The sequence below is a fragment of the Coregonus clupeaformis genome, chromosome 19 (assembly GCF_020615455.1).
Source record: "Coregonus clupeaformis isolate EN_2021a chromosome 19, ASM2061545v1, whole genome shotgun sequence".
Lineage (NCBI taxonomy): Eukaryota > Metazoa > Chordata > Actinopteri > Salmoniformes > Salmonidae > Coregonus > Coregonus clupeaformis.
The window spans coordinates 14,024,191-14,038,617 of NC_059210.1; the positions used below are offsets into that span (position 1 = coordinate 14,024,191).

At 48.7% G+C, this 14,427-nt stretch overlaps 1 protein-coding gene across 1 annotated transcript in view; it reads left to right on the plus strand.

Annotated features, from left to right (window-relative positions):
* Positions 1–14,427, plus strand: part of met (MET proto-oncogene, receptor tyrosine kinase) — a 71,739-nt gene that overhangs the window by 16,399 nt on the left and 40,913 nt on the right. Inside the window, exons 3-7 of the mRNA XM_041837047.2 lie at positions 6,186–6,377; positions 12,016–12,177; positions 12,764–12,940; positions 13,482–13,642; positions 14,256–14,361. Coding sequence (XP_041692981.2) covers positions 6,186–6,377; positions 12,016–12,177; positions 12,764–12,940; positions 13,482–13,642; positions 14,256–14,361 — 798 coding nt within the window. The remainder of the gene's footprint in view (positions 1–6,185; positions 6,378–12,015; positions 12,178–12,763; positions 12,941–13,481; positions 13,643–14,255; positions 14,362–14,427) is intronic.

Sequence of the window (14,427 nt, forward strand, 5' to 3'; positions counted from 1 at the left end):
AGTGTGTTTAAGTCTCTGCCTGCTCTAATCAGTAACCCCCAGTGTGTTTACGTCTCTGCCTGCTCTAATCAGTAACCCCCAGTGTGTTTACGTCTCTGCCTGCTCTAATCAGTAACCCCCAGTGTGTTTACGTCTCTGCCGGCTCTAATCAGTAACCCCCAGTGTGTTTAAGTCTCTGCCGGCTCTAATCAGTAACCCCCAGTGTGTTTACGTCTCTGCCTGCTCTAATCAGTAACCCCCAGTGTGTTTAAGTCTCTGCCGGCTCTAATCAGTAACCCCCAGTGTGTTTAAGTCTCTGCCTGCTCTAATCAGTAACCCCCAGTGTGTTTACATCTCTGCCTGCTCTAATCAGTAACCCCCAGTGTGTTTAAGTCTCTGCCTGCTCTAATCAGTAACCCCCAGTGTGTTTACGTCTCTGCCTGCTCTAATCAGTAACCCCCAGTGTGTTTACGTCTCTGCCTGCTCTAATCAGTAACCCCCAGTGTGTTTACGTCTCTGCCTGCTCTAATCAGTAACCCCCAGTGTGTTTACATCTCTGCCTGCTCTAATCAGTAACCCCCAGTGTATTTACGTCTCTGCCTGCTCTAATCAGTAACCCCCAGTGTGTTTACGTCTCTGCCTGCTCTAATCAGTAACCCCCAGTGTGTTTAAGTCTCTGCCTGCTCTAATCAGTAACCCCCAGTGTGTTTACGTCTCTGCCTGCTCTAATCAGTAACCCCCAGTGTGTTTACGTCTCTGCCTGCTCTAATCAGTAACCCCCAGTGTGTTTACATCTCTGCCTGCTCTAATCAGTAACCCCCAGTGTGTTTAAGTCTCTGCCGGCTCTAATCAGTAACCCCCAGTGTGTTTACGTCTCTGCCTGCTCTAATCAGTAACCCCCAGTGTGTTTACATCTCTGCCTGCTCTAATCAGTAACCCCCAGTGTGTTTACATCTCTGCCTGCTCTAATCAGTAACCCCCAGTGTGTTTACGTCTCTGCCTGCTCTAATCAGTAACCCCCAGTGTGTTTACGTCTCTGCCGGCTCTAATCAGTAACCCCCAGTGTGTTTACGTCTCTGCCGGCTCTAATCAGTAACCCCCAGTGTGTTTACGTCTCTGCCTGCTCTAATCAGTAACCCCCAGTGTGTTTAAGTCTCTGCCGGCTCTAATCAGTAACCCCCAGTGTGTTTACGTCTCTGCTGGCTCTAATCAGTAACCCCCAGTGTGTTTACGTCTCTGCCTGCTCTAATCAGTAACCCCCAGTGTGTTTACGTCTCTGCCGGCTCTAATCAGTAACCCCCAGTGTGTTTACGTCTCTGCTGGCTCTAATCAGTAACCCCCAGTGTGTTTACGTCTCTGCCTGCTCTAATCAGTAACCCCCAGTGTGTTTACGTCTCTGCCTGCTCTAATCAGTAACCCCCAGTGTGTTTAAGTCTCTGCCTGCTCTAATCAGTAACCCCCAGTGTGTTTACGTCTCTGCCTGCTCTAATCAGTAACCCCCAGTGTGTTTACGTCTCTGCCTGCTCTAATCAGTAACCCCCAGTGTGTTTACATCTCTGCCTGCTCTAATCAGTAACCCCCAGTGTGTTTAAGTCTCTGCCGGCTCTAATCAGTAACCCCCAGTGTGTTTACGTCTCTGCCTGCTCTAATCAGTAACCCCCAGTGTGTTTACATCTCTGCCTGCTCTAATCAGTAACCCCCAGTGTGTTTAAGTCTCTGCCGGCTCTAATCAGTAACCCCCAGTGTGTTTACGTCTCTGCCTGCTCTAATCAGTAACCCCCAGTGTGTTTAAGTCTCTGCCTGCTCTAATCAGTAACCCCCAGTGTGTTTAAGTCTCTGCCTGCTCTAATCAGTAACCCCCAGTGTGTGTCATTATTGTCACAATGTATGAAATCAACATTTGAAACATAGTTATTGGACAATTGCTCTTTTGGATGGCAATTTCATTTCCCCACTGATATATCAGTGTCGGTAAGTTTTGCCCTCCAAAAAATCTGACCCAAAAAAACAAATCGATCTGTCTCTAGTAGTAACACAGCCTCAGTCCAGTGGGTCTGTGAGGAGCCTCAGTCCAGTGGGTCTGTGAGGAGCCTCAGTCCAGTGGGTCTGTGAGGAGCCTCAGTCCAGTGGGTCTGTGAGGAGCCTCAGTCCAGTGGGTCTGTGAGGAGCCTCAGTCCAGTGGGTCTGTGAGGAGCCTCAGTCCAGTGGATCTGTGGTGCAGTGGGTCTGTGAGGAGCCTCAGTCCAGTGGGTCTGTGAGGAGCCTCAGTCCAGTTGGTCTGTGAGGATCCTCAGTCCAGTGGGTCTGTGAGGAGCCTCAGTCCAGTGGGTCTGTGAGGAGCCTCAGTCCAGTGGGTCTGTGAGGAGCCTCAGTCCAGTGGATCTGTGAGGAGCCTCAGTCCAGTGGGTCTGTGAGGAGCCTCAGTCCAGTGGGTCTGTGAGGAGCCTCAGTCCAGTGGATCTGTGGTGCAGTGGGTCTGTGAGGAGCCTCAGTCCAGTGGGTCTGTAAGGAGCCTCAGTCCAGTGGGTCTGTGAGGAGCCTCAGTCCAGTGGGTCTGTGAGGAGCCTCAGCCCAGTGGATCTGTGGTGCAGTGGGTCTGTGAGGAGCCTCAGTCCAGTGGGTCTGTGAGGAGCCTCAGTCCAGTGGGTCTGTGAGGAGCCTCAGTCCAGTGGATCTGTGGTGCAGTGGGTCTGTGAGGAGCCTCAGTCCAGTGGGTCTGTAAGGAGCCTCAGTCCAGTGGGTCTGTGAGGAGCCTCAGTCCAGTGGGTCTGTGAGGAGCCTCAGCCCAGTGGATCTGTGGTGCAGTGGGTCTGTGAGGAGCCTCAGTCCAGTGGGTCTGTGAGGAGCCTCAGTCCAGTGGGTCTGTGAGGAGCCTCAGTCCAGTGGATCTGTGGTGCAGTGGGTCTGTGAGGAGCCTCAGTCCAGTGGGTCTGTAAGGAGCCTCAGTCCAGTGGGTCTGTGAGGAGCCTCAGTCCAGTGGGTCTGTGAGGAGCCTCAGTCCAGTGGGCCTGCTGTAATGCTGTTAGGGGGCCTGGCCCTGAGGGTCAGAGTGAGGGGATGAAAAGGACATTACTCCTCTCTATCGGATCCTCTTACACACCCCTCTTGCCTCATACACACACACTCACACACACACACTCACATACACACACAGACACACTCGCATACACTCACATACACACACACTCATACACACACACACACACTCACATACACACACTCACAATAACACAGACACACTCGCATACACTCACATACACACACACACACACACACACACACACACACACACACACACACACACACACACACTCACACACACTTACACACTCACACTCACACACACACACACACACACACACACACACACACACACACACACACACACACATACACTCACACACACTCACACACACTCACACACACACACTCCCAGGGTTTGTCAGGCCCTGCAGAGCAGCTCAATACAACACAGAGCTGGTGTAGCCGTGGTAACCTTATCGCCTGGCCGTTGTGTTGCAGACAATGGGTGGTGGTTAAGTGTGGGGCAAAAGGTGTCTCACATATCCCTCATATATCCCCCCTGATCCTGTTTTACTTCACAAAACACCTTCATAAAACTTGGGAATGGATGTCGGAGATCAGAAAGCAGTTTGGAAGTTCACCTTGCTTCGCCTTAAAATGTAACCTACAATTTCGAATCAAATAGAAATTAAAAGAGAGAAAGACAGAAAGTGAAAGACAGCAGGAAACCAAAACAGGTATTACCTCACAGAGGAAATCGTTTGCCATGACAACAACGTGACTATAGTCTTCAAGACGACTGGCTGGCTCCGTGCCAAAGTAAAGCCCTAGGTCTCTAGGATAATAGGTTCTAGGTCTCTAGGATAATAGGTTCTAGGTCTCTAGGATAATAGCAACGTGGCTTCAAACACAGCCTTGTCAAAACACCCTTCCGCTGTCCAACCTCACCAATATTTAGTTCCCTTGATCCTCAGCGTTACCTTCACAGAGTTCCATGGAATGTTCCAGAACCCTGGCTCTTTCTTCTTCTCTCCCTGCTATTGGTCAGAGCTGCTTTTACAAACACTCCATAGGACCCTGTTTGTTTGCTATCAAAATAATCGTCCCTGGACCTGTTTTTGGAGCGGTTATGTGGTAATCTCCATGGTGTTCTGGCTCGATGACGTCTCAATCTCGGGTACTAGTAAGAGAGAGGGCCCAGACTTTGGGCCGGTTCCCTTGTACTCTCATGTGGCCTTCTTGTGTAAGGCCGGTATCTAGAGGTGCGGACAGCAGGAGTTATGATGGAAGTTGCTGCCCTGGGATTTCTGTGCAGAAGTATGTGCACACACACACACACACACACACACACACACACACACACACAGACAGACACACACACATCAAAGACGGTCCGTCCGTCATCTGTCCCACACACACACACTATATCACCCACCTGACCTATTTCCACTCTAGGTATTCAGTCCTCTCTCCTATTCAGATGTCAGTCCTGATCTATCTGTCCGGAATCACATCAGATATTATTACTCTCCTCTTCTGAATGATGAAGTTCTTCTAGAGTGCATCAACTCCAGCCTGACAGCTCAGCACCGCTGGCTCTCTGCAGTACAGCTGTGGCTTTTGGCACTAAGTACATCCAGATATTTTTGCCAGCCTGAGCCTTGAGGCTTGTCGGTTTTTATCCATGGATTTCTCTTTGCAGTTATCTCTCTATCTAGTCTACACTTGCTATAGCTTTGGGGCTAGTTATATCCAGTCCAACCTGGTTTGGCTTCTGATATATACAGTATACTACTAAAGTTTATACTACTACAGTTTATACCACTACTACAGTTTATACGACTACTACAGTTTAAGAGAATTTGAAAGACCTTATCCACTGGACCTGCATCATTGTATGAACTACTCTCTCTCTCTCTCTCTCTCTCTCTCTCTCTCGCTCTCTCTCTCTCTCTCTCTCTCTCTCTCTCTCTCTCTCTCTCTCTCTCTCTCTCTCTCATTCTCTCTCTCTCTTCCTCCCCCTCTCCTCCTCTCTGGGTTTTGGGCCGGTGCTGTGTTGCTTATTGAGTGTTGTGCCTGGGCCGTTTGGAGCGAACAGTGAAACAGTAGACGCTGCCAGGCCGGGCCAAGTAAGAGTTAGGGGCTGAGGCTTAATCAGTAACCCTCTCCCTCTTTACTCAGCTCTCTGTAGCTGGCCCTGCCTGTTTAGTCACGGCCCCCCACGTGCCAGCCTCGGGTTTCGTTAATTATTGATGACCGACTGGGGGTGGTCGGGGTGTGTAATGGTAGGGGCCTTGATAGCTTGAGAGCTTGACCAGCCGGGGGCTGGGGAACGCTGTCAGCTTCAATGGCTGGTGACCTCTGCTGCTTCTTCAGAGGGTCGGAATAATGGTTTAATGATAAGGACTTAGATGACTTCTAGAGGTAGTTGGTGTTCAAAGCGGGCTTTTTAGAGAGAGTGGCCAAGTGACAACCTGCATAGGGCTGCCTGTGCCAAACAGTGTGCAGTTGAACAAACCCACATAAGGTTTCTGGAGAGAGTGGCAAAGTGAAAAATACGTTCATATGAAGAAGTCTGTTGCATGCCTTTTGGGTGAGATAGAGAGAGGGAGACAAAGAGGGAGAGAGAAAGAGAAAAGGAGAGAGAGAGAACAGTGCAACTGTGTGTAACGTCATGGCAGCCGCACCGGCACGCATTCCGTTGCGTTTCCCATGAATTCCTCACATGCGTGATGAGCTCCTAGTACACACACACAAACTGTGCTAGCCACAGTGGGCCACAACTGACCTCTCAGTTACGAGCAGGGTCTGATGAAAGAGCAGATGAGGGGGCATAGCGAGCCCAGCTCTGCCCCTCCCTCCCTCCCTCCCTCCCTCCCTCCCTCCCTCCATCCCGCTCCCTCCCTCCCTCCCTCCCTCCTTCCCTCCCTCCCTCTATCCCTCTCCCTCCCTCTCTCCATCCCTCTCCCTTCCCGGTTCAACAGGTCTGGCAGGGGCAGGAGGGCATGTACTGTAGCTCATAGGATAATGGTTCTTTTATGAGTTGAGGCACTCTGAATGTGATTGAGAAAGTTGAGACGTTAAAAAACACTGTGGCTGTATATGACGTCTTTCATGCAACAGTAATGTGATCCATGTGGTGTATCTTCTGCTGTATGTTATGTGTCTTCCTCACCCCCCAGAGTTCCTCAGACGACTCGTTTGGCTGTGGAAAGCACGGGGAGGGATACCGTCTGGAAGTGACCACCCAAATGACCAGACTGGACTACTTCAGCGGTCAGTTCAGCAAAGTCCTGCTCACCTCCATCGTCGTGGCAACCGCCCAGGAACAGACCGTGGCCAGCCTGGGCACCGCAGACGGACGCCTCATACAGGTCGGGGACACCAAGGGTGATACTGTAATACTATAAGAAAATAGGCTTTATAATGCATTATTACTTGTTATTTAGGCATGAATGAGCCCTTATAACGCCCTTATGAAATGTTATGTCTTTTATCTGGGCCTTGGGACACTGGGGGCCTGGCAAAGGGGTCGACTATTACTGGGTGATATTCATTTAGTTCAAAAAGGTTTGGGCTGAAGCTGCAGGAACAACAAGGCATCGAGCGTCTAACCTGATCGCCCAAAAAGAAGAACGGAAACAACCTAACCTAACAACCGTATCTACCGCTGTGGCCCTTAGTACTGAGTGTACACAGAAGCCCTACAGAAACCTGCACAACATAATCTCCCCTGCCTGTCGGTGCGGTTGGCAGGCAGCACTGTTTCCCTTTCTCATTGATCATGTAAATGGGGCAGGATGTTGGTAAGTGACCAGTAAAACCAGCCATTTTGGGGACCCAACATGCTGAGAAACAGGTGGCAGCCAGGACAGAGGCAGGTTGGGGGGGGCTTCCTTCCTGTTTGCTTAACACATGACCCCCAACCTTGCCTCTCCATGCTTCCACAAACCCTGCTGCTGCATTCCACCAAGTTCTACCGTCTGAGGAAACACAATATGGCTGGTTTTGCCTATCAATGACATGTACAGCCAACGGTGGCTTTCACTTTCCCCTGTCAGGTGTGTTTGTGTCTGTCTGTCAGTTGACCTGCAGACCTGCTCCTCTCTCAGCAGCTGTCTCTCTGTCTCCTATAGACGGGATGAACTCAGTGGTTCAGTGTAGCCTGGTCCCAGATCAACCAACATTCTGCCCTGTTTACATGCACAATGCATTGGCCGTGACAATGACCATAGAAGTTAGTAACACAGCCCAAACAGATCTGGGATCAGGCTAGGTTCAGTCAGGTCAGATAGAAGTGGAGGGGCAGAGCTGGGCTCGCTATGCCCCCTCATCTGCTCTTTCATCAGACCCTGCTCGTAACTGCGTCACAGCCGGTCTTGACTGGGAGACCCATGAGGCGGCGCACAATTGGCACAGCGTCGTCCAGGTTAGGGGAGGGTTTGGCTGGACGGGATTCCCTTGTCTCATCGTGCTCTAGCGACTCATTGTGGCAGGCCGCGCGCCTGCAAGCTGATTTCGGTTGGACGGTGTTTCCTCCGACACATTGGCGCATCTGGCTTCCGGGTTAAGTGAGCAGTGTGTCAAGAAGCAGTGCTGCTTGGCAGGGTCTTGTTTTGGAGGACGCATGGCTCTTCCCCTCTCCCGAGTCCGCAAGGGAGTTGCAACGATGAGACAAGATTGTAACTACCAATTGGATACCATTACATTGGGGGGTAAAGAAAATACAAATAAGAATTGGAACACCACTGATAAGAGCTTTGGGAGTGTTCTGTCTTGCATGTTCTTTTAAATGAGACCCTTCTGGACTCTAAAACTCTAAAACTCCCCCTGCTGGTGTTTTATAAATACGGTCGGAAAAACTGTGTTAAAAAAGTAATTGAAGAACGAGGAGAACGGGAGAAAAGGTGGCGACAGCTGCGCGGGAGCAGGGTTATGAGCCCAACGGCCCGTTAATGGCGAGCGCCGAGCTTCGATGACACAGTCTCTCTCTCTTTTTCCGCCGTGCGCCCGCAGCTGTTGGCATGTTTTTCTTCTCTCTTTTTTTGTTGTTGGTGAAATTTCTAACCTCATTGTCTCAGGACATGGGTCTGGGAAGGAGAGAGCGGGAGACCAGCTGTCCTGAGAGAGGGTTGCAGAGGGCCCCATGGAGGGAGAGAGAGAGAGCGATGGAGGAAGAGAGAGAGAGGGAGGGAGGAAGAGAGAGAGAGGGAGGGAGGAAGAGAGAAAGAGGAGGCAGGGAGAAGTGAAGAGAGGGAAGGAGAGATAGAGGGGGAAAGAAGGAGAGAGGAAAAAAGGGTGAAAGAGTCAAAGAAAGATGGAGAGAAAGACAGTGGAAAAAGAGGGAGGAATAGAGGTTGAAAGGTTGAAAGATTGCTTCTAGTTTATTAGAATCCTAGGAAAGGCCTCTGTCAACTGCCTTTCTTTCTGTTTACCCTTTGTTCCCAGAGAAACATGCTCTTAGCACCAAGGGAGAGAGAGAAAGAGAGAGGGAAGGTGACAGAGAGAAAGAAAGAGTGCGCTGTTGTCTGTCCCCATGGTCTCTCATTCTGGCTCAGGAAGTCTGTGGTTCAGTATCACTGTGGGAATAACACAGGGGTTGTGTTTATAGGCTTATGTCCTCTGGCTAATACAATAAGCTGTAATTCACACCACTATCACCTCTGGAGAGAGAGAGAGAGACTAGGACTGTTTTATGGGGGACAACACATACACATTATCCCCACTGAAGAGTTGCCCCTTCAGTCTTTGCATTTAGCAAGGAAAATAGCGGTCCCTGAGACCGGAGACATGCCATTCATTGACTGGCTCAAGTCACTCACAAAGATATTACATTTGTTCAACTTCATTTCAACAGTGCCTAAACACTGCAGGAAGCTTACCTGCACTCAAGCAAGCAACACTTTGCAGTCACACACCTGGCTAAGGGCCAGTCAATAAAGATAAAGTGGGGATAGATGGAGAGGGAAGGTGGAGGGTGATAAAGTGGATGATGTAACCAGAGCGCTCCTTAGTCAATCAGGACATAACCACACTGCATTACAGCCTACTGTTACTGTTATGTTTCACCCCAACCCAACCGGTTCTGAGCTCCAAGCCTGTAATTGCACCCTAATCACACATGATGAATGCTACTCCAGGTGTACACTGCACTGTATCTGTGTGTAGGAGTGTGTGCGCATGTGTCTACAGTGAGGAAAAAAAGTATTTGATCCCCTGCTGATTTTGTACGTTTGCCCACTGACAAAGAAATGATCAGTCTATAATTGTAATGGTATGTTTATTTGAACAGTGAGAGACAGAATAACAATAACAAAAATCCAGAAAAACGCATGTCAAAAATGTTATAAATTGATTTGCACTTTAATGAGGGAAATAAGTATTTGACCCCCTCTCAATCAGAAAGATTTCTGGCTCCCAGGTGTCTTTTATACAGGTAACGAGCTGAGATTAGGAGCACACTCTTAAAGGGAGTGCTCCTAATCTCAGCTTGTTACCTGTATAAAAGACACCTGTTCACAGAAGCAATCAATCAATCAGATTCCAAACTCTCCACCATGGCCAAGACCAAAGAGCTCTCCAAGGATGTCAGGGACAAGATTGTAGACCTACACAAGGCTGGATGGGCTACAAGACCATCGCCAAGCAGCTTGGTGAGAAGGTGACAACAGTTGGTGCGATTATTCGCAAATGGAAGAAACACAAAATAACTGTCAATCTCCCTCGGCCTGGGGCTCCATGCAAGATCTCACCTCGTGGAGTTGCAATGATCATGAGAACGGTGAGGAATCAGTCCAGAACTACACGGGAGGATCTTGTCAATGATCTCAAGACAGCTGGGACCATAGTCACCAAGAAAACAATTGGTAACACACTACGCCGTGAAGGACTGAAATCCTGCAGCGCCCGCAAGGTCCCCCTGCTCAAGAAAGCACATATACAGGCCCGTCTGAAGTTTGCCAATGAACATCTGAATTATTCAGAGGAGAACTGGGTGAAAGTGTTGTGGTCAGATGAGACCAAAATCGAGCTCTTTGGCATCAACTCAACTCGCCGTGTTTGGATGAGGAGGAATGCTGCCTATGACCCCAAGAACACCATCACCACCATCAAACATGGAGGTGGAAACATTATGCTTTGGGGGTGTTTTTCTGTTAAGGGGACAGGACAACTTCACCGCATTAAAGGGATGATGGACGGGGCCATGTACCGTCAAATCTTGGGTGAGAACCTCCTTCCCTCAGCCAGGGCATTGAAAATGGGTCGTGGATGGGTATTCCAGCATGACAATGACCCAAAACACACGGCCAAGGCAACAAAGGAGTGGCTCAAGAAGAAACACATTAAGGTCCTGGAGTGGCCTAGCCAGTCTCCAGACCTTAATCCCATAGACAATCTGTGGAGGGAGTTGAAGGTTCGAGTTGCCAAACGTCAGGCTCGAAACCTTAATGACTTGGAGAAGATCTGCAAAGAGGAGTGGGACAAAATCCCTCCTGAGATGTGTGCAAACCTGGTGGCCAACTACAAGAAACGTCTGACCTCTGTGATTGCCAACAAGGGTTTTGCCACCAAGTACTAAGTCATGTTTTGGAGAGGGGTCAAATACTTATTTCCCTCATTAAAATGCTAATCAATTTATAACATTTTTGACATGCGTTTTTCTGGATATTTGTGTTGTTATTATGTCTCTCACTGTTCAAATAAACCTACCATTAAAAGTATAGACTGATCATGTCTTTGTCAGCGGGCAAACGTACACAATCAGCAGGGGATCAAATACTTTTTTCCCTCACTGTATGTGTGCGTGCCTGCCTGACTGCCAGCCTGTGTGACTGTGTGACTGTGTGTGTAGATTAATAAGACGTCTGAAACACCTCCCTACATGTCCAGGTATACAGTGCTCTTGTGCTGTTCTCTGTGCCTGCAGGCAATGTCTTTTGTCCCTCTGTATCCCTGTAGCTCCCTCCACCTCCACATCCATGGTGGTTAGCTCTAATCTGTCAATCTGTCATCTCACCCTCAATACAGCAGCATTAGTTATTACCCTGCTCACAGTAGCAGGAGTGGCCTAACAGGCCCATACAATGCCAATGGAAAAAAACTCCCAAAAGCTCTATTTTCTTCAGCTGTGCCCAATAGAGGCGTTACTTTACATGTGAAGTCAAATGTAATTCAGTGTTACTGTGTTATTAGCTCCTTCTCTGTAATGATAAAGATACCCTGGTCAACACCACAAGATACCCTGGTCAACACCACAAGATACCCTGGTCAACACCACAAGATACCCTGGTCAACACCACAAGATACCCTGGTCAACACCACAAGATACCCTGGTCAACACCACAAGATACCCTGGTCAACACCACAAGATACCCTGGTCAACACCACAAGATACCCTGGTCAACACCACAAGATACCCTGGTTAACAGCACAATATACCCTGGTCAACACCACAAGATACCCTGGTCAACACCACAATATACCCTGGTCAACACCACAAGATACCCTGGTCAACACCACAAGATACCCTAGTCAACAGCACAAGATACCCTGGTCAACACCACAAGATACCCTGGTCAACACCACAAGATACCCTGGTCAACACCACAAGATACCCTGGTCAACACCACAAGATACCCTGGTCAACACCACAAGATTCCATGACGTTACCCCCTTTCTGTCCCCGTTCTATTCTATTGCAACCTTCAATCTTGTACAGCATCTATTAGAAGAAACAACAGCAGATCTGCTCAGCACTAAAGAGTCCTACCAAATCCCCATGCCCAGTTCACGTTGACTGAAAAAAAAAACACCAGCAACAACAACAAAGAAACAGTGAATTCAAATACCCTGCCAAGTACAGTACCCCACAGTGCCTTTCTACATTATTACATTGACCTATTATTAATAATGTGAGGTATGTGTGGCATCTCCGGTAGACAGGGCTGTTTTTCACATTAGATGGTGTAACTTTGTGTTTTACTGACCTGGCCTGGCCTCTGTCTTCCCCAGGTGGTAGTTTCCCGTTCCAAAAGCAGCACACCCCACGTGGACTTCCGTCTGGACCCCTCGCACTGTGTTTCCCCTGAGGTGGCACTCCTGTTCCCACAGCACCCCATTGGCACTCCACAGCGCAGCCAGGATGGCTCCCTATTGTTGGTGACGGGAAATAAGGTGGATAGAGAGCAGACACCGGGCGGGGGCGGGGGGGTACCACACACACTCACAAGACTCACACACACACACACACATACTGTATGGAGACACACACACTAACACAAAGACACTTAGTGTATAATGATACACTCAAAGACACACACACACTGTATTATAATCAGAACTCAGGCATTCTTCACATTACTGGTGTGATGGAAACAACAGCCCCCTGGCACCGAGACACGGTGTTCAACATGGACCAGAGCCAACAGATCGTTGGAAACAATGTCCTGAGAGCTTGACGTCAATGTCCTACAAATCCCAGCCAACAGTTCAAAGTTAATGTTTTCCCGTATGCCTATTGATCAGAAGAAAAAAAACGTCATGTATACACTGACAGAGGTACATCACAGTATGCGGTTTATACTTTAATGAGGTAATGTACTACTATACTATAACAGTGATGATGGTCATTTAGCAAATGCTTTTATCCAAAGTGACTTACAGTTAGTTATGTGATCAATGCTGGAATCAAACTTGGAATCAAACCTGTTTACCAGTGTGTTGTGTCTGTATTCTGATTGGTTGTCCTGTGTGCCCCCAGATCACCAAGGTGCCTCTGATTGGTCCTGGCTGTGAGCAGCAGTGGACGTGTAGTTCCTGCCTACTGGCGCCGGGGTTTATGGGATGTGGCTGGTGTGACGGCCGTTGCACCAGGTTGGCCCAGTGTCACCCAGCCTCCCTCTGGACCCAGGACTCCTGCCCTCCTGTCATCACCATGGTAACTAGCCAGTTCAAGTTCAAAAAGCTTTATTGTCCATAAACACAACATTTCCCAATGGTATTACCCCACCCCCCACACCTCCACCACCATGTCCCACCTTCTGACCCAAACACTGGGCCTGTTGTTGCTTTGGTCTTTATTGTGACACTCCATACTGTGACAGTGTCTACATGGACAAAGACAAGCAGACAGTGACTGGTGTCATCTGAGGATATGTCTTATTGAAAGTGTCATATACCCTTTTGACAAGTACAAAGCTCCCATCAGTAACCTGGATACATGGCACAGTGACTCAGCAGGATTTGGCTGTGAAAAAGCCAGTCATGCTTTTACTGGAGAGTTTGTAAGAGACTCCTTCCTCTGTTGTTGTTTGAAGGATAGTTTGAAGTTTGTCTGTCTGGTCGCCTGTCTTTTCTAGTGTCAGTTTTTTACACTTGTTTTTTAATACCAGCACCTGGATCTAGACAGGGTTTTCTCTTTCTGTGTTGTTTGAAGGTTGTTTGAGGGTTGTCTGAGGGTTGTTGTTCTGTTTGGGTAGATCTCCCCAGCCAACGGCCCCCTGGGAGGAGACACCAAGGTGACGGTGTGTGGGAGGAACTTTGGCTTCAACAAGACCGAGAGGTTTGACCACACACTCATCAGCCTGGACCTGGCTGGAGCACCATGTAAACTTCTGAAACGAGAGAGCAACAGTTACAGGTGAGAGAGGACGCACAGGGAGGGTGTGTGCGTGTGTGTGTGCACATGCATGATTGTGTGTGTGTGTGTGTGTGTGTGTGCGTGCGTGCGTGGGAGTACTGTATGTTAATGTGTTAGGATAAGGGTTAGAGGGTTAAACAGTTGAATGAAGAATGTTAAGGAAAGGGTGCCACAGAATGAGAACTCGAAGCTCCAAGGCGTTCCAGCATTCCTGACTCGCATTTTGCTCATGACCACTAAGTGTTAAATTAGTGGGAGAATTTCTGTGTACAGAATTTCACTCTTCCTATTCCAAGAGGCCATGTCATATAGCAGCGTTTATCTCAAAGGCCCTTGTGCCCAAACATCCCCCATGTCATACTCAACTCATTGTATAGAAGATTGAACCCCCGAAAGATGGCTTCATTGTGCTTTACTGCTGCATAGTAGGGATATCATCAAATTAGGTTAAACGCTTGCTTAATCCAGTCAGAGTGAGCACACAAGGTTTGTTTTTAGCCTTCTTGGTCCTCTTTTGTGGGATAAATCATTTTTTGTTGAATTGTGTGTGTGTATGTTTGTGTGTGTACACATCTCTGTGTCTGTATATGCGTGTGTGTGTGTGTGTGTGTAGGTTGGTGTGTGCTCCAGTGTCTCCTGTGAACTCATCTCAGGCTAGCAATGTGGTGAAGGTCCACAGTGGAAAGGAGATGGCCCAACATCAGGGCTTCACCTTCGTGGTAAGCACGCAATACTGTCTCCACTCACAATCACAATATGAACTCAGTGACAGTAGTCATTAACCC